At 48.7% G+C, this 20,455-nt stretch overlaps 2 protein-coding genes across 2 annotated transcripts in view; one reads left to right on the top strand and one right to left on the bottom strand.

The window, feature by feature from the left end:
- Window positions 1-273: 273 nt before the first annotated feature.
- Window positions 274-10,332, bottom strand: LOC8041852 (HCLS1-associated protein X-1). Its single transcript, XM_040219729.3, has 7 exons — window positions 10,101-10,332; window positions 8,743-8,894; window positions 7,268-7,362; window positions 5,776-5,848; window positions 3,445-3,584; window positions 2,462-2,615; window positions 274-694 (listed from the first exon to the last, which is right to left on the bottom strand). Exons 1-7 carry the CDS (start codon window positions 10,157-10,159, stop codon window positions 543-545), a joined length of 825 nt encoding a protein of 274 aa, XP_040075663.2. The 5' UTR covers window positions 10,160-10,332; the 3' UTR covers window positions 274-542.
- Window positions 10,333-10,753: 421 nt separating this feature from the next.
- Window positions 10,754-20,455, top strand: part of LOC8041851 (cytosolic iron-sulfur assembly component 2A) — a gene marked incomplete at its 5' end in the record, with an annotated part of 15,882 nt that continues 6,180 nt past the window's right edge. The window contains 2 exons of the mRNA XM_040219731.3: window positions 10,754-10,814; window positions 10,870-11,031. Coding sequence (XP_040075665.2) covers window positions 10,754-10,814; window positions 10,870-11,031 — 223 coding nt within the window. The remainder of the gene's footprint in view (window positions 10,815-10,869; window positions 11,032-20,455) is intronic.

Raw genomic sequence — 20,455 nt, 5'->3', positions numbered from 1 at the left:
CAAAAGATTAAAATAGAATTAACAAAGATTGCATCTTTTTGTTACCATTCAATGACATACACAATGCAAACATGTGCCATAAAGTAATGAACGCTCCTACACAGCATGACAAAGGCTCCAATTTAATCAAGCCATACTGGTCGTGCATGGAACTGGGGTCGTCCTAGAGTCCAGGAACAGGTAACACGAACCGTAATCGATGTCTCAGTCTATCCTTGAAAGGACTTCAAAATATCAGCAAACTTGAAAGAAGGAACTAAGAAAGCTGCACCATTTCTACATAATAGGAGAATTCTTTATTCCTATTCCATATACTATTTGTAAAAACTCTACAAGGAAATTTTAACACACCAGCAAGACAACTGACTTCAAAAAGTAGCGAAAACAGCTGGTTTCCACGAATGAGCTCCGACTAGCTCTTTCGCCGGCTACTTCCACGTCTGCTACCTACTTCCACGTCTGCCACAATGGAATCCGCGTTCCACTAACACGGAGGGTCTAGGAAAGTTTGCGGAAAAACACATGTCCATCCGGAAAGGGTTTCAGGGCCGGCCGGGTGGTGCAAAGCCAAACAGCTTGCGGAAGATGCTTCCGTAGCTTGGATCACCGGGCGCAGATGGCACCAGCTGACGAGGCACGAAAGATGGACCGCTGCTTGCACTGCCCCACATTTCGTCGAACTTGGCTTTGTCTCCTGCACAGAATGTTCCCGGTGTCAACAAGGGTATATACCATATTTACTTGCATAATGAACACTTTTTTTCCCAAAAGAATGACACATATCTTATTACGCGGGGTAAAAGTTGTGCATTTACATACTTCGTGCAAATGTCATATTAGGTGCCAATATGACACGGCAAAGTACTGCAGCACGTCTCCACCGATGGAGGCGCACCCATGGCTGGTCGGGGACGAGCTACAGTAACCATGCTTTATAAATTGCTTTCGGCGTGGCTTTTGCCGAAGGAAAAGCGCCTTACGAAGCTTACGCAGCACGGAGAGCAATGCGACCGTTCTTAGGCCCAACCACTTTCTCAATTTCACTGTCCCGAAGCGGACCACAGACGACTGCATGTTTGTTGACATCAATGCATCCGATAGGCGAAGAATGCCAGGGGCTGGGCAATTCCTCGACCCAAGCTTCGTCAAGTGTGCGCGCCACTCAATTTCACGGTTGATCACTTCCGCAACTACACCGCTACGCACTTGCAGCCACTACGAGAGCGGCTTGGCTTGGCTTGACTTGGCCAGACCGCTTGGCGACAAAGAAAACTGGCTTGGTGGCTAGCTAAATTGGAAGCAATTCAAAACTTGTGGAGCCGAAAACTGGTAAAGCATTCATTATGCGAGGGAAAAAAAAAAGTCAAAATATTAGTACTAGGGGTGTGCGAATAGTGGTTCGAATCGAATAGCGAAGTGCCATTCCCAGCATTCACACTACAACGAGAACCGATAGATCTTGGTTTCCCCTAGCGCTTTCAAAGCTATAAATGACGCAACGCTATTCGATTCAAACCACTATTCGCACACCCCTAATTAGTACCCGTTGTAGGAGGTGCGTTTATTATGCAAGTGCATTCATTATGGAAGTAAATATGGTAAACACCCTTTACACCCTGATAGGGTGTATAAGACTATATACTCTAATAAAGTGTAAAGATTTTTTTAAAAATAAACACTCAGCTGAAAGTACCGCTTTGTTGTGTTGTTCCTCTACTTTTGTTCCTATTTTACGCCGTATATTGTTTTAAAGGTCATGTACCAACTTGCCCATCTCTCCATTTTCAAGCATTCTAGTCATTGCAGCTTGTAGCAAGCTCCTGCGCTGTGCAAGAGCTGTTAAGGTTGGTTGGAATTAAGTGCGCTGTGCAGACTTGTACCGTCTTACGAGAAAACAAACTGCCATGCTGCTGGCATCTATGTGGTTGTGCTCTGGAATTTTAAGTGCAGGTTTTGAAGTAGGCAGTCACTCTTTTTGACGTCTACAGTCAAAATAGTTTTGACTATCATTTTGACGTCCGTGGTGCCACTTCCTGAAGACTCGAAAACATTTTTCCAGGAATTTTAATGTCCCCCGTCAAAATATTTACAGCACTATTTCAATGTCTCCCAACAATCTTGCCACCAAACTGACCAAGTCTTGAGTACTTCAGACTAAAAAGTGACTGAAACTGGTAATAAAAAAAATATTGCCCTGCTCGCAGTCAGCGTCCCGATTTTCGCATCAGGAAAGAAACAAAAATCGCGAATGTTCCACAGCTGCCCGACAGATGGCGCTAGTGTATTCTATCGTCGTAAGAGGTCACGAGACAACACAATGCACTCGGGTGCAGCTAAACTTTAGCCGGAATTGGTTGCAACCTGAACCAGCCTCTGGCCGGAATCCCAGTAGCCCCGATGCTTTTCTGACGAAGAGCTCCGTGTCAGGGGAAGGAAGGCAGGGGACGTGCTAAGCACTCGCCTTCGTCCATATTGACGAAGTGCTCCTCGGTCTGGACGCTGCCCTGGGGCCCCGTGCGAGTTGTGACCGTGTGGGACCGGTCCCCGAGGCTCCGCGTGATGCTCACCACCCGGTTTCCCTCCGCATCCGTCGTTACCCGCTTCTCCTCCACTTTCTGCACACCGGAGGAAAACCACAGATGAGCCGGTTTGACGACACCCACAGGTATGTCACCCGGCGGCTAAATCACCTACAAGAGAGACCTCAAGCTCGCGCCACTGGCTTCTTGGGGACAAGAAACTAAGTTTTGCGTGGTTTCGCAAGCATTGCGCACGCAATACGTTTATGGGCTCCGCGGGTTTATTAGAACGATTAAGACAAGGTAAAGTTTACCGTAAATTATTTTATTTTCACGGGCTCAATTTGTTTTGTACAAATCTGTACAAAAATTTGGTGGAGTGTGAATTTCGAGAATATCTCGCGGGTACAAAATATTGCGACTGGGAGTGGTACACTATGTATTAGTTACCATAGGGTAAGTGTACTCCCGGGATTTATTTTTCACCATATTTTTGAGTTAGCAAAAATTTCAATATATCGGTCTTTGCGAGAGATAAATTGTTTACAGTATTCAGAAGGGGTCTATGAAGGGTATGCTTTAATCGGAAGTTTCCACGGGTACTGTCTTTTGAGGGTGCGTTTGACGCCTCGTGTTTTTTGCGCCCTCGGATTGCGAGCAGCCCCCTGCGGCAACTGAAGTGATCACGAAGGGAGGAGGTATATCATGTACACTACCACTGGCTGCTGCGCAAAGTCGTGGCACGATACGCCCGCTGCACTATTCTTTGCCGCGTTTTATTTCCTCCCACGGCTTCCCGAGATCACGTGAGCAGCTACGCTTCGTTATTCGGGAACGTGTTTTCTGTTGCCATGACACGTGTGCAACGCCTTCTCGCCACTCTTAAGCGCTTCCTGCCGTAGAAATGGCGATGCACGACACGCACCCCGTTGATGGAGGTGAAGGTGTGCATCGAGGTGCTTCCCTGAGCGTCCGGCTGCGGCTGCACTCCGACCACCACGCCCGGGTCCGGCGGCTGTGCCAGCAGACTGTCGATGCCCCTCGCGGCCACGTGGTCATCCAAGTCTGCATTGGTACAAGGAACGTTTGAGGAAAACATTTACCCCCGGCGTTCGCTAAAGCAAATTTTGTGTCTACACCGACATCTTCAATAACTCACTTTTCCCATGCTTTTCATGGCACTGGAATGAGTTATCGGAAGATCTGGTCTCGCAAAAAGAGAACTCGCAACTTTTTCAATCGTTGGTCACTGAATGTATGTATTACTGGCAGACCACGAATAGTCCACTGGCAGGCCCGTACACAGGCTGTTTTTCTTTAGGCTCTGTAGACTTTTTAAAAAAAGCCACGAAAGCTACACATTCGAGGTCTGTGCAGGCAAGCTGTACGGCCAAGAGGACATAAAATAGAGGGCTTTTTGTCGCGATAAGTCAATTAACGTAATTTTGTTCATCGTTCATCAACTTTATAATTCGTGAAGGTAAACATATGGTTTCAATTAGAAACTCGCTGGGCGTTGTCGAAAACCTCCTAATAAGTAAATTTTTAGACAGATTCGGTGCACATGGGGACTCTAAAGTAACCACTAGTAAAATGGGAACGAGGCTGCCCAAACCCTAATGTGCCCTCGCAGTTTCTGTCTCTTTCAATCTGCGTTTCTGCAGTGCCGCGCTTCCCACACAATCCAAACTTTTCTCAAGTTATGTATTTGTTTTCGATGATGCTGAGCAAGTTTCTAAATGGAACCACATGCTCACCCCTTCCCTAATAAAAAGTTAATAAACAAACTTTACATACTTATTTTACTTATCTTGACCATTCCCCCCCCCCCCCCCCCCCCATGTTATGTCTCACCAACCGTGTAACTTGCCTGTACAGACTGCATTTGTATAGCGCATAAGCATGTGTTAAAAAATTAGAATTAACTGTTGGGTCAGTTGGTTGTTCATTACAAAATCACTGTAAAACCCTTTCTATTCGCTGCCCCTATTTTTCGGGAATCGGTCACAAAGGACATAGTCGCGGCCACTAATTTTCGCGAATTCCAGACGCCTGCAATGAAACTCCGCAAGGATCGAAATCTTTATGTGCCCTTAAATTTCGCGAATATTTCAATTCACAAAAATTAGGGGCTCGCACACATTAAGGGTTTTAGAGTATAGTGCAAAAGACTAGGACAGGAAGGAACAATGGCGCAGGACAGAGCGCTCTGTCGTGTCCCATTGTTCCTTCCTGTCCTAATCTTTTGCACTATAATTTTGCAATGGCCCATATTATAGTTAGAGAGGGTTCCGAGTTTTCGGATAAATCTCAAAAACACTTGCCGGTAAAATATTCCGCAATTGGGGAAAACTTTGAATTTTGAAGTCACGGTGGCAAAATAAACAGCAAAAAAGACTGTATTTTACAAACCAAGCTTGTCGAGCACGAGGCTAGCGATTCTAAAAAAAGGCCACTTCATTATTTTTTATATCGCGTCTATGGCAAAATTGAGTTTCCCTTCTATCTTGTCAAAGTGCATAAGCACATCAGGTCAATGTATGGGTCACGAAGGCCACTGTTCCAGTTTGGACCAGACTATTTGGGCTTCTTAGATAGAGGAGGGGTTGTGTCTTCATAACAGTCAAAAAAGCTGTAGATTTTATAGAATGCCATCTGGAGGTTTGATTCTTCCCAACGACTACATTCAGGAGTATGGCTATTTCAAAGCACTGATGTTTATTGAAGCCGAGCTCGTTTGCAAGATTTGCCATGGGACAGTTAGTACTACCAATCGCACGGGCGATTGGGAGTACAAACTTTTGTCGACTTAGTGTGTATTTATGTCCGGAATTGTTTATCTCTATTTAGAATCTCGAAAAACTGAAAACACAATAAAATGAAACTCTGAATTTGAAGCCATTGGGAACCTGACAAAAATAAACTGCGATAAACCCCAAATTACCAACAAAAAATTACAATAAAAAAAATTAATTACCCAATTGTATTGAGCACTAATCATTTTTCTTAATGGGCCCTTTGGCACAGACCATGACGGCATCAACCTCTTTTCTGCACAATGCATAGTTTTTGCAGGAGCGATCTGAGCTGCATTTTCGAAGGCACCCTATATATTAAATAAAAGCAAAATAATAAATATATCTCTGTACACTCAAAGAGGAGCACAGGAGCACGACTGGAGTGCACTTTGCATCGGTCAATGGATATCGCGACGGCCCTTTCGCTCAAGCGCGAGGAAGTAACGATGCCGGGTTACCCATGTCTCGGAAACGGTTGTCTTCCAACTGGCCAGGACCGGATGGAAAATGTGGCCCCACCGGAAGATGTGGCTGGAATGACACAAGCACAGACAATAACTCACTTTCAACATTAGAGGAAGACTCGGCGATCTCATGCGAGAGCAGGGGTGACCAAAATGCAGCTCATGAACCACATGCGGCCATTCACTGGTCAAAGCGTGGCTCGCGATTCTCTGGTAAGTAACAGCTTCCCCCCCCTCCGACTCCGACCCCCCCCCCCCCCCCCAGAAGAACAGTAAAAAGGAAGAGATATACAATTAAAAATACTGCTAGAGTTTGGCAACCTCGTGCCACCTAAACATAGCTTGCAGGCCAGAAACTTTTGTCAATATTCGGTTCAATGTAATGCTGTGAGCACACTTCTTAACAATGCATGTGGTAAAAACAAAAGTTGTGTGCGACCTTGACGGGCAAACACCTAACAGAGCTGCTCAGAACTGCAACGACAACAACACTAGAGCCAAAACATTAGAACCACTCTCAAATGAAAGAAATTTAAAAAAAAAACAAAAAAACCTGCCACATCACCTTTGTAGTGTGGCTCTTCACTCAAAATTATTTTTTATGGCTGTTTGCATGTTTGTATGGCCGCCCATGTGCTAGAACAACACTTGAAATTTAGTGCATGATAGTTGAGTCGGTTAAGTGTGATGTAGAAGATTAACAACCATTTGCACACTCGGTGCAGCGGTCGTTCAGGGTGGTGACCAATGATGAGAACCGCTATTTTTGCAACATCATCTCGTAACCTATCTTGTAAAAAAACAAAAGAAAGAAGCAGTGCAGGAAATGTTACACAACCCTCGTTTCTATGTTTCCTAAAATATTTATTTTTGCTTTCACTTAGGTAATCACACAGGCTCAAACTATGCAAACAATTGTACACCACACAACTGCAACTTGCCAGGAAATTCTGATGCAAGCAATCAAGAGACCAATGCAGGTGCAACTTGATAAATACTATATTTTCAAACTATAGTCCACAGACAATACACGTTTAAAAGTTCAGATTTTATGTGGTGTGGACTAGCTACAGATGCGGACCATTCAAAGATTTGTAATTCTTCAGTCCTTCATTTTGACGAGATGTGACGGATTTTGTAAGTGACAGACTACGTGACGATTTCTGTGTGATACAAGTTTCTTTGTGCACTAACAAAGCAGGCCTCTTCAAGGTGTGCTGTTTATGAAAATCTTTTTAAGTGCAGATTACACACAAGATACAGACTATGCACCGAGTTTGGACTATGCACCGGATGATGCAGAATACGCACTGGTGGCAGACTAGGCACCAAGAGTGGACTATGAAACGGATGTGAACAATTCTCCAAGTGTAGACTATACTTTTAAAAATACAGTAAATGGTGCCTCAAAACGACGGGCATTGTAAAATAAAATCCCAAAGCGCTACGGCAGTTGGGGCGTGCGTGTGAGCAGCGAAACACCCACCATCTGGCTGCCCCAGAAGGGCTCCGTGTAGTCCGGTACCTTGAGCATGCGGTCCCTGAGGTCCTCTTGTCGGCTTCCCTCATCCACCTCGGCCCCTGCACAGGCAATGCACCGACGTCTTGATGACATACTCAAGACGTCAAATTCAGGACGAGTTGTCCCAAGGAAGTCCCGAATGACAACCTGAAACGATCCTCGAGAGGCCATTTTGTCCGGGCTTAATGCGTCCTGGGGATAGCCTGATATTGTCAGCTCTGACGACAGTATGGGGAGGTTTTTGAAAATGTCTGAGCTTCATCTTGGAAATGTCTAAGATTTTGATCTGCAGAAATCAAGAAAAAAAATCAAAAATCAGGGTTTTACTAGGTACCAAACCAGCAAAGGGCATCTGGCACGTCTCAGCAGAGGACTGAGGAATAATTTCGACCTATCGGGGATTTTTTTCGATGCGCTACCGAAATCTCGGGCTTCTTGGCAATAAGCCTCCGTCAGACTGTGGGCACCTCGGCCAGGATTTGAACTTGCCACCTGGGGACCCGCTGGCCGACGTGACTCGCAGCCACCGGAGCGGCTTATTGATGGGTAGAAACATGTAGCTTAGCCATTTTCTTAACATTATTGGGCAATGCTTCCTGTCCAATTGACGTTTGCTTAGGTTAATTCAAGCAAGTGCCAAGCCGTGACTAACAGCGCCGGCTATTTGGGCTACTTTACTAGGCATGAAGCCAACAAACAGAGAAAATTCAATTTATTGAAAGACGCGAGTAGGTGGAAAGTTCCAGCCAAAGCTTTATGAAAGGAAATGAGGAAGAACCATACTTACATTGGAACGATAAACTAATGTGACAAGAGAGAATTACCTGAGAAAACAAGGAAGGCAATGGACAATGTAATAAAATTGCCGTGCTCCATTTCACCTTATGATGGACCGCAGCAGATGCTACGAGCCATCGGAGCAACCAATCTAATGCCGTGTGTCACATGACCTTCAGGAGGGGTGCAGCAACGTGCAGGGTGCATAGTAACGTGATACGGATGACTCGTTGCGTTCACTGCGGTCCATTGTGACATGAAACAAAGTATAGCCTGTTTTTTCGTGGGCAGCGCCATTTTGAATATTGCAGTGCCTCCTGGAGTGCATTGAATTCTGCAGCTGCGCCGGGCTAAGGTAGAAAATGACCTTTTTCGTCTACCACTGACTGGCAAAAGTGACAATGTCCGATGAAATACAGTTTTATGACCGCCATTCGGGTCTTTCTCTCATTTGTCCCAACCCAGAAAGAAGAAAAGCATGTGGCAGCCCTTTCCCACTTTTCTCTCATTCTTCATTTTTTTAGTAAAATGGTCTATGGGAACGATAGAATGCCAATACAGCGAGAGCGACTTCGCTAGAGTTGTGTGGATAGCCCCGAACCGCCTTACAAACAGTCTCTACCGTCAATTCCGTCAAAGGGGCTTTCTTTCCCCGGACTCACCGTGTGGGAACTCGGCTAGTCCGAAGTTCCTAAAGACGTCTTCGAAGTGCCTCAGCATCTCCCAGGGCTCGGCGAAGAATGAACCGTCATAGGGGCTGCCATCGCCTCCAAATCCGCTGCCAGAGTCGTCGCGGTACGCCGGTTCTCCCAGTCTGGACGGGGAGCACCCAAGAGTAAACGAGTCACAAAACGAAGGCATCAGAGTCGGCAGCCAATCTGCAAGCACGTAGCAAGGCGACAGCAATCCACTGGTCGCATTCTTGCATAAGCCTCCAACGGTCCATGTAAACCTACTACCACAAAGTGCAGAGCTGGGCTAGTTGGTGGAAGCTTAACATACTGTAGGTGTAACAGCGCGTAACAACAAAGACTTGGAGAAGGAACACACGAGCGCAGTTACATGGCGTAGGTGTACAGCGCTCGTTCTGTGTTGTGTTCCTTCTCTCAGTCTTTGTTGTTATGTGCTGTTACACCTACGCCATGTTAAACCGACTAGACTCGCCGAAGGCCCAAGAAACGCAGGATGTGGGTTATTATGTTCACGCATCTCGCATTGTAATTTGCTCTTCAGGGTCTCTGATTGGCTACGGAACGATAAGGCTGTCAGCGACTATTAGCGTCGAGACGTGGCGCCCTATTGGAAGGGGGTTTCGTTCTTGACGTCACAAGCAGGATTTCCCTCGCCGTGACGTCAGGAGCTGTAATCCTGAATACAGCCGGTGACAGGTCAAGAACGAAGTGGAAGCATTTCCCACCTCTTTCCACTTTAGTAGCAGAGGGAACGCTGGAGTGGAGGCGACCTCCTCTCCAGCGTCCACTCTGCTTAAGTGGAAAAAGGTGGGAGGTGCTTCCACTTCGTTCTTGACCTGTCATCGACTATAGTGATGATCAGTTGCAAACTACAAGCTTGGTGGTGCGCGTAAAAAGCAAGACGGAAGTTTGGAGTCATTGCATTCCTAAACCAACACGCAAAAGCGGACAGTCTGACGCTGTTCCCATTTTTGTCAATGAAAGCAAAATTAATCAAAGATGTCGTATGGATCGTTCGGCAACTCCACAGCGAGCCTTTTTTTTCGCGCACGTCGCGAATAATCTATATCTCTGTCGACGTGAGCAGTGAGTGTCCAGATAACTTATGCCAAGAAACTCAACGTCCTGCCGATTCATGCTCGGCGGACATTGGAACTGTCGATCTAAAGTGCGACCTTATAACGTCTTTTTCGCACTGTGCATCGTGCAAGAGGATGTCGACTACTCACAACAAATCGATCAGCTTCGCCCTCGTGCACACGTATACGTAGAAAATAGGTGAAGAGATGATTGAATTCTCACATATGGGATCACCTCCAGTGACTTACCCCGGGTCCCTGCGGTTTGGAAATCCCATGAACGATCGGAACAGTTCGTGGAGGTTCATCGTTTCGTTTTGCTGGCCCACGCTACGATTACATACGCTTGTTGTTAACGCAGCTGACCCGAATTTTGACGTGTAGAGGAAGCAAAACAAATATAAGACAGCCGTTTAACGGGAAAAATGAGCGTTCTCAAATGACGCAATCGTATCGTATAACGGATAAAGCTTAGCTTGGCTTGGCTATGGACGCCGCTGGGCGGGCTGGGCTACGCATCCTACTACGCATCACCTGGCGACAGCTCTGCCTGGCCGTCGCGCGCAGTCACTTCGGACAGTCTAAAATAATTTATAAAATTACGTGACTGAGTCATATTTTTTAAGGAATAATAGAACTCGTCAAAATAATGCTGGAATATTCGGAAGAGTCGTGCGATAGTGGAGGGAACAGCGGCTCCAAGATGGCAACTTTGACAGGTTAACATGGTGCCGTGTGGCGTCTGCTAGCGTTTCTTCTGCAATCTGCTGTGTACGTTTGTGCCGTTCGATTCTTACGTTTGTTCAGTGTCATGTCACCTTTATTAGTGCTTCACAAAGTTTGAGTTACCTATTAATGTTTTGAGCGTTTTAACACACTAGAAGGCGAGGTGACACCTCCCCCCGTACGCCAAGATGCAGAACAGCGAAGGGGAGGTCCGCAGGCGGGTGGAAGAAATATACGGTAAATAACCGAGTCTTGGCCGTTCCAATAGATGTCATTGAATGCATCCATGCAGACTTGATAAAGGACATCCGGGACCCGGAAAAGCCGCAAACGCTGGAGGAACTCGGTGTCGTGACCGAAGACGACATTCGAGTGGACGTGCAGGAGCACTATAGCCGAGTCAGCGTCACTCTGGTGCCGACGGTCCCACACTGTCACCTGGCCGCAATCATAGGCGAGTGTCTTTCTTTAGTTGGCACTGGTACGCACTTGCAGACCTTTCCATCGCCCCGTATTGGGGCAGGCCGCGTGCACGACCAAACGTCAGACGGGATCACCTCGATCAGCGTACGATGCGTCGGAAGAATGGCCGAATCCGAACAGGCGCCGGCCAATCAGTCCCCGCGTGGAAGCAGGTAACGTTGCGATTGGTCAACACCTAGTCAGACTCAGCCATTTTCCCGACGCGATGTCGTGAGCAAAAGTCTGGACAACACGGGAGCGCCGACCGAATCGCATCGCCGCCCTCCCTAACGGCGCGGCGCCTGGTGCCGAGACCCGCGCAATGCGCACGCGCGACCTTTCATATCTGCTGGCCCACTCGTTCGCTCGCTTCAACGCGATGCGCTCCTGGGCAATTAAATGGGCGCTAGGTGCCGCCCCGGGAACCAAGATTCCGAGAGCCTCGCTCACCGCTCGGGACGAGCTCGCGTGCTCCGCGGCACGCGCCGTTCAGGCATATCTTTCCCGCGACTCGGCGACGCGTTAAAAACTGTCGCTTCCCTCCATTATTTATTTTTAAGCTTCCCACCCTAAATTTGCCCCGGCTACAATGCAAACAGCTGCTGCTCAATTTATTATGCACGCGTTGTAAAGGGTCACGAAGTCGATGAAAACAACGAGGAAAAATAATGGTACTGGCCGTAAATTCTCAGCATGGTTGTTCGCGAAGTGACCTTAAAATGTTCAGTTTGACATCAGCTGTGATGACTTTACTGCGCGTGCATGATCACTCGGAAGAAAGCCCAAGGCTGCCTCGAGTACGCGAAAACAAGTTCTACAATTCATTGCGGCTGCATCAACATAAGCGACAGTTTTTAACGCATCGCCGAGTCGCAGGAAAGATATTCCCGGGGCGGCACCTAGCGCCTATTTAATCGCTCAGGAGCGCATCGTGTTGAAGCGAGCAAACGAGTGGGCCAGCAGATAAGGAAAGACGCGCGTGCGCATTGCGCAGGTCTCGGCACTAGGCGCGCGCCGTCAGGGAGCGCGGCGATGCAATTCGGTTGGCGCTCCCGTGTTGTCCAGACTTTTGCTCACGACAGTACAACCACGACAGTGGGTCGTGTGTATGACCCGTCGGACGTTTGGTCGTATTTCCTCTTTCGAAAGTCTTCTCTCTCTCTCGTCAGAACCAGCGTTATTAGATTAGCTCAGTTAGTTACGGAACTGTTCATAGACGATGCGTGCACGAGCAGTACTCCCCTCTCACCACGTTTCGCCTCCCGTCGTTCGACGCGCTGGACGACTGCTATGGTAACTGCAGTGTGTTTTATGGATTATGTATCTAAATGGTGTTTCATCTCTGCTCTATGGAACGCAGCTATGAAACGAAAATCTAGATGGCGCTTCGAACGACGGGAGGCCAGAGCCGTTTATTGAGAGAGTTTGGCCATACATTGGTTTGAATAGGCGAGCATCTCGGGGCCAACCACAGGCCGCGAAACAGCCCCTAGCGGTGGTTGTGTGATCTAAATATGTGACACGACTATACTTCGTTTCACCTTATGTGCGAGCGAAGGCAAAACTGGAAGCGCGAGCACGGAAGCTCCGTGCTTTCAGGCTTTGCTCGAGCGCGCGAGCTGGGGAGAAATGCAAAAAGCGCTGGTCTCGCGCTTCTAGCTTTGGCTTCGCTCGCAGATAAAGTGAAACGAAGTATAATTTGAGCCGTGCCGAGCGGAACTCCGCGTCTCAAGACGCTCGCGCACCCCACCCTTTGCACTGTTTTCTTTCAGCCAGTCTCAGGACGCTGCTCTAGCAGTGCAGACAAAGGCATGGGCACGAGCGCGTGGCTTTGGAAAGTGCTTCATATGCACGAGGTCTCGTACAAACAAAAGCGTTTCGCTGAGCTAGGCTCACGCGCCTGTGCCTTTGTCTTCACTGCAGACATTTGTGAGATGGAGTAGAGGTCTCCTGATTGGTCGACGCATTGTCACAAATTTAGTTTACGCTCTAAGCGTAGGGGGAATATTCGGCGCTGGCGGCGGCCTTTGCTCCGCCTATTGGCCAAACTCTCCCAATACACGGCTCTGCGGGAGGCTACAGCCCCTTTATGTTTCAAAAGTAGCGCAAGGTGCGTCGAGGCACGTGCGACGTGCAGCTCTTGGGAAGATCATGGCAGCACAGAGCAGCTAGAGTGTACTAGAAAGGATGAGTGGGGCCACCGGAGTGCTATTTTGGTACCTTCGCATGTGGAAAAAAACGGCTAATCCAAGCCACTTCGCTCTTAGCGCCCTCTCGGGCGGTGCGAGCGAAGTGGTTCGGATTAGCCGCTTTATATAAAAAGACGCATTTCGTTCCAACGAAAAGCTTGAGCGGCACACTGGTCAAGGTCATAGAAACGATAGAACGCCGGACTATATTTTTTTATACAATCTGGACGTCAGGCGTCACGTACATAAAGTCACCGCGACCTGACTTGTCGTCACAACGCCATGCGACATCAGGACGACGCCTTGACTTCAATGTCGTCATCGACGTTGACAACGAGCGTTACACAACATCAAAACTGCGTTCCGACGTCATATCGCATTGACCACGACGACGATGTCAACGTTGACTTTGATGACGGCGATGACAACGTCACGGAATGTCAAGATGACGGCGTCCTTTTCAATGCAACGTCATAAGGACGCTTTGTGTCCGGTCGTTGTCAACATGACGCAACTCGACGTCACGAAGACGTTCCGACAGCTTCACGACGTCAAGACTTCGTCGTGACTGTGCGTCGACGTTGATGCCGGCGAAGGCGACGACGTTACATGCCGTCAAGGCTTTGTCGTGATGTTGACGTTCACGATGACGTCAGGCAGACGTTAACGTGACGTCAGAGCAATGTTTGACGTTGCGGGGGGCGTCAACATCGACAACCACGTCAACGTCGTCCTCGATGTGGCGTGCGACGTTATGACGGCGTTACAACGGCGACTTGATGTCGGGTAACGGCGTCGTCCTTAACGCAACGCGATGTCACGACCGCGTCACAACGGCAACTTGATGTTGCGTGACGGCGTCGTCCTCAACGCAACATCATGACCGCGTTACAACGGTGACTTGATGTCGCCAAACAGCGTCGTCCTCGATGCAACACGATGTCACGACGGCCTTATGACGGTATCTTTGTGTTGCGCAACGTCGTCGTGTCGTTTGCTTTGACGTTACCTCCGACGTCAAAATCATAAAAAATACAATATAGCCCCTTAGGGGCTATATTGCCCACATGACCTTGACCTGTGTCGTTGCTTGATCGCAGCGAAGGTGGCGCTGCGATCAAAGTGGCTTGGTTCCACCTGATCGCTTTCCACATTTTGAGGTACAACTGAAACTATGACCGGAGCCTATAGCTCGTCCCACTCGTATCTTCTAGTACACTCTAGCGCAGCACTAAGCTGGATTTCAGACGCCATGAATTTCCCAGAATCGGCGCGCGGCACGTGCCTCGAGCATTCAAACGACAATGAATGACGCCACTTTTCCCAGGAAAGAGGGGCTTTATGGGAGGCCGGAGCCGTATATGGGGAGAGGTTGGCCAGTCTATGATCTCGCCGGCATAACGCCCCCCTCCCAAGTGAGCCAATCGGCCCGCGTTGTAGAGCGAGAGGCGTGAGCGCACGAATTCTCGGCTGCTTCCAGCTCAACGGGGAGGGCCGCCATTTTCATTCATTCGCGCAACAGAATGGGATCAACATCTAAATTTTGGTTCTTTTCTTTTATCTGGCAGGCTCTGGCAAGAAAATGATATAGTGTCATTTGCCTGTGGCTTAAAAAGCTAACGAATGAAGTTGCTCTACGTTTGAATGCAAATTTTGTGAAAAAGAAATACCGTAAGCCCGTAGCAGACGACACATAGCCTCAACAGTGCTCCACGCTGACAGCGTTGCGTCAAAATGGCGATCGTCTCCTCTTTGCTCCTTCTTTCGCTCTCCTCCCTTTCCTTCACTTTTCTCCTCTCCAGTGCCTTCTTCACCACACCCACTGGCCACTCTCCCAATATAAAGCTCTGCGGGAGGCAAACTGAAGTGAGTGAGGGGGGTACCCCCCTCCGCGGGAGTTCCACAACTGACGTAATCTAGCAATGTTGGTCGGAACGAACCACGACACGTCATCAACACCGGCCCCTTGTTGATTGGTTTGAACTAGAAACAAACATTATATCAAACACTGTTCCATCACACTATTTTATCAAAACCATCAAACTGAATGCCTTATGAAGCAGTATTGGAGAGCTCTCAGGAACTCAAAACAGAGTATCTTACCTCAATAGATTATACTATACCATACAATTTTACTATATTGTATGGTAAATTCTACTACGATACAATCCACTTATAACGATAACGAGAAAACCCGAAAATGCAATCGTTATAACCGATTATCGTATCTGGACTGGATTGGAATGGATACACGCAATTGGATCCAAGTCCTCGCTGAACGCTGACGCAGCGCTCGTTTTCAATAAGAGCCGAGTGGAGTTCACGCCGAACGCAGACGCAGCCTTCGTGTCCAATATATGCTCGGAGTATGTGAGCAAGCAATGGCGAAAAGGCATGGCGCAGACTTTTGGAAAGGGTTTATTGCGGTATGATACTCTGTTTTAGTTCCCGAAAGCTGTCCAACACTGCTTCATAAGGCATTCGGTTTTGATCTAGACCATCATCATCATGATGATGATGATGATGATGCGGCTATTTCCCTTTGAATCGGGAGGACTCAAACAAGGTTTGTGCCCAAGCCTGGGAGCGTAGGTGTCTTAATGCTCCCTGAGGTGGATCTTCTGCCACCAGTCCTCCACTCTCCTTTTTGTGTCTGCAACAAGCCTTTTTGTGTCGTTGGAGGCTATCTTCAGCCCCGTAGCTGGGCAGACTTCTGTGGATTGTCCGATTTCACTGTCAGTGAAGCCCAACGCTTCAGAGAGCGCTAAAGGTCCCGGACGCCTTGGGCCATTGTCCTGTGACCAGGACGGCTTGAGTCTCGCGCAGTCTAGCACAATATGCTCCACCGTTTCGTCATATACCCCACACACCCTACACATTGTTGACATGACAGTGGTGTCGAAACGACGCCTATAACACAGCGTCCGCAGTGCCCTGGCACGTGCCTCGAACAAAAAGCGGCTACCCAGGCTGTTGTCATACAGCCGGACTTCCGAGGCGATGGTTATTTTGTTGGTGAGGTACTCCTCCAGCGTCGATTTCGTTTGGGCTTCTTGAAGCCATTGTTGGGTCTCGCAGTCTCGGACTCTCTTCCTAACTTCCGACGTCCACTCAGTCTCTGTCGACGCATCAACAGGCTCCGAGAAGAAGCCGTACTTGTGTTGAAGCTGATAGAGGCGTTTCTGCCAGCGGGTCCGCAGCCCAGTCAAGTTGGTGTATATAAACAGTCTCTTCGCCCAACGGCATCTATCCATAAGTCGAAGGCGTCCGTCATACGCAATCTTGCTTGAAGCCTCCCGAGCCTCAAAGGAGGACCAGGCCAGGTCACCCTGCACTGCCTCGTTGGCGACCGCTCCATGGCAGCCCAGTGCCTGGCGTCCCACGTCTCTCTGCCTACGCTCCATATTGGCGCGGACATCTCCTGGGACACACACCACTGCATTTGCAAATGTTAGTCCGGGTACCATTACTGCTTTCCACAATTCCCGCGAAACGATGAACCTGTTGCAACTCCAGAGGCTTCGCTTACGGAGAATGCTGGCTCCTCGTAGGGTTGCTTGGTGGAGATGGGTGTGATGGCCTTGAAGGTAGTCCGTGTCGTTCGACATTGTGATGCCCAAGTACTTGTAAGAATTAAGAATTGGTACATCGGACCCTCCGAGACGAAGGCTATCGAGAGTTGTCTCGAGGGAGCCCGAAAACACTACCGCCGCTGACTTGCTGGTATTAAAATTTAAACGAAGTCCCATAGCATCCTTGGAGCATATGTCAAGAAGTTTTTGCATTTCCAACACTGATCCTGCGGTCAGTACCACATCGTCCGCGTACGTCAATCCCGGTAGAACCCAGTCAACTCGATCACCATGCTCCAAATGTGCTAGTGAAAAGCCCAGTCCTGATTGTATAAGTTGCTTCTCTAGGGTGGATACATATAACATATACAATAGGGGAGAAAGTGGGCACCCTTGGCGTAAGCCCCTCGTCACCAGCACCTCATCAGAGTGAGCATCATCAAGGTGGGTCATAACCGTGTTGCCATGGTATAAGCGGGAGATGAGTGTTGTCCACTCCGGCGGCATGTCAAGCTGTTGTAGGCTAACAATAAGCTGGGCATGGGAAACACTATCATAGGCCTTTGCGATGTCAAGAAAACAACATATTAGGCTCCTCTCCTCTTTCCGCGCAACCTCAATACATTGTGTTAAGGTAAAAAGATGGTCCTCTAATCGGCATCCCCGTCAGAAGCCTCCTTGGATTTCTCTCAGTATACCCTCCTCCTCTGCCCATGCGGTCATGCGCTTTTTCATGATGTGGGCGAATACCCTATACACCGCACTTGTCACGGTCAGGGGTCTGTACTGTCGAAGGTACTGACGGTCACATCCTTTTTTAGGAATCAGGACAACCCTGCCGCATCTCCAGTCTCGAGGAATCTCTTCTTTCTCAGCTGCAATATCATTAAAAAGTGCTGCGAGTTGGTCCCTGGAATCCTTGCCCAGTGCTTTGAGCACCCTTGCCGGAATGTTATCTAATCCCTGGGCGGTGTTGTTCTTAATATGCGCTAGTGCGCGTATAACTGACACCCTACCAATTGTTACATTATTGCAATCCGGTGCACAGTCTGCGGCGCCTTGCTTGGGGCAGAGATTTTGTAGTGGTGTCTCTCCTGGAGGCGAGAAAATTTCAACGAGATGGTCTGTAAGGCATTGCCCAAGTCTCTCTGTGGGCAGCCCTGTGTCTTCGTCCAGGATTGCTGGGCACTGGTCTCTTCCATTGAGAGTTCCCATATATCGCCAGAACTTTCTGGGTGCGTCTCGACCACTTGAACTGATGTCTCTCATTGTAGCTACATCAGCCTGGGCCATTTTGTCCTGCACAAGCTGTTTTACGGCCTGCTTCTGCAACCAGTACTTTTGCCACCTTATTGCAACAGCGTCTGCCGGGCCGCCATGGAGAACCATGCGATGCTCCCTGTTTAGCTCCTGTCTTAATCTGATGGCGGCTTGAACTTCCGCGTCCCACCATCGCTTTCTTAGTCGTCGCCCACCTCGTTCCTTTGTAGAATGTTGTCGGATGAGGCGCTTTAATTCTGTCAGATATTCTGCGTATCCAGCCGCGCTCTTTCTCTTGGTGCTGTTTTCAAACTCCTCCACCAGCTTCTCCCTTGCCGATGGAGATAGCCGGGAACGACCTGTCGGAGAGTGCTTTTCTCTTATTATTTTTGGTGTAGCTTTGGAGAATTCTAACCGTATCCGGTTGTGATCACTCCCAATACTGTGTTCACCAGCTTCATAAATGTGTGTGTGAACCAGATAGCGGGCCAAATTCTGTGAGACTAAGGCGTAATCAATGCACGTTTTGCTCTCCCGGGCATTTCATGTATATTGACCCTCACATGAGGCCCTGAGATTTAGTATCTCCAAGGCGTTAACTTCGGCCATCCGCAGCATCACTCGCCCATTTTCGTCTTCCCATCCGTCCAGTTCATGCAGGTGTCCATTAAAATCCCCCATGATGAGAATGTCTTTAGTAGCAGCCAAGTCCTTGACTTCGGTTTCCACACAGCTCATTAAACTTTGATTCTCCTCTCTGCGCGCAGCTCCCACCGACACGTATACTATACAGACGGCAACAGGAATCCCGATGATCTCTCCCGTTACCCAAATATGGTCCCAACAGTCTCGTGGCTCCTTGCACCATACTGATGTACTGCGCCACACCACGCCAACTCCCCCACCTCGACGCTGTCCCTCCACACGATTGCGTCCAGCCCAACACCAATTTGCATCGGTTGGAGCTTCTTCAATATCATATAGGTACGTCTCTGCCACTCCAAAAAGCGTCATTCCTTCCGCCTCCAACTCCCTATATAGCTCTTCCCATTTGTGTTCACGTCTCGCTCCTTGGAGGTTGAGAAATCCTACCACATTTGTCAGTCGTCTGCTGCGTCTACGTCGTCTCCGTCTTTTTTTGCCACACCTACTTTTGTTTCTCACCCTCTTATCTCCGACCCCCCTCCCCGAAAGCGGCCCTATATCCTGTGCCGCTGGTAGTGGTAACCGAGTTGTTGGCTCACCATCTCGGCCACGATTGCACGCAGGCCTTGGGGTTGAGGCAGCGCCGGTGTATACATTTGGGAGAGACGTGTTGACGTTGGGGGTGTTCAGGATTGGGGGTAGTACCGTGGGAGTCCCCCGTTTGACAGTGTTTGCCTCTGAGGCTGTATAGGGTCCATTTGTGGAGCCGGCCCAAGTGCTACATGACTGTTTTGCGATGGTGGAAGTTGCCTGTTCAAGTCTAAGCAATGTACTATGTCTTGGGGTCGCGGTGTCCCTCTCTCCGATTCGCAAACTGGGCCCAATGGCGGAAAACTTCTCTGGTCCGAGCGTTGCTCTGCGACCGGATAGTGATCGCAAGGCTTTCCAGCCAGCACTTCGGTCTTGCCGGCATGCCATCTGTTCGCGGGGTCGTCCGTGTGTTGTGCATACAGGCACCCCATTGCTTGATGCATCATGCGGTGCTCTTCGGCTGGGCGATAATCTTGAGGTTTGCCATACATTGTTGTTGTATTCCGTCCCTGCACTGGTTCGTTTCTGTGCTCTACCAGTGGACTCCTCTGCTGACCGATCTTCGAGGTTGGTGAATCTCTTCGCCATTGTATGCCTAAAAAAAGGCTGGCCACGGCTCCTAGCCTGTTGACCACATTTCGCACCCCATCTTCCTTCTAGTGTAGCCTGCCTCTCTCCATTGCATCCTCAGCTTTGAGATCTCGGCTCAGGTCTATAAATCGCGCCTTGAGGTCCTTACAGAGCTTCTTTAGTTGGGCATTCAGCAGCATGGTTGCTGCTTGAATTCCTTTGCCTCTGCCCTCAATCTCTGGTATTGAGCATATGGCCAATGCGTCTTTGTGATCTGTCCATTTCAGCCTCAGTTGCTCTACAATCGCCGCAGGCTGTTCGCCGTGCAAGATGTAATTTACACCCACATGCAATATATACATTCGGGGTACTTTCCTTGCTTTCTCTTCATATTTGTATATTAAGTGGTGCACATCTGCGATTGTTCCACCTCTGTTATATAGGATTTCCATTCGGCGATGGTCCCCTACTCATCTACGAGTGCGTGCAAACCGTGCAACATTATTATCACCTGCAACAATCACTTCTCGTGTCACTCCTTGAGGAGGTCGGATATGTTCATCGATGTGCCTTTGGTTTATGTGAGTCC

The sequence above is a fragment of the Ixodes scapularis genome, unplaced genomic scaffold (genome assembly GCF_016920785.2).
Source record: "Ixodes scapularis isolate PalLabHiFi unplaced genomic scaffold, ASM1692078v2 PGA_scaffold11__112_contigs__length_91849675, whole genome shotgun sequence".
NCBI lineage: Eukaryota > Metazoa > Arthropoda > Arachnida > Ixodida > Ixodidae > Ixodes > Ixodes scapularis.
The sequence above is the reverse complement of the archived record's forward strand: the minus strand, read 5'-3'. Positions and strand labels throughout refer to the sequence as shown.

Excerpts from the sequence above, each read along its gene's own strand:
- LOC8041852 (XM_040219729.3), bottom strand. The coding sequence starts at position 10,159 with ATGAACCTCCACGAACTGTTCCGATCGTTCATGGGATTTCCAAACCGC. Across the intron at positions 7,363-8,742 it reads ACTAGCCGAGTTCCCACACG|GGGCCGAGGTGGATGAGGGA; the intron begins GTGAGTCCGGGG and ends TTGCCTGTGCAG. Across the intron at positions 3,585-5,775 it reads CAACCGTTTCCGAGACATGG|ACTTGGATGACCACGTGGCC; the intron begins GTAACCCGGCAT and ends GTACCAATGCAG.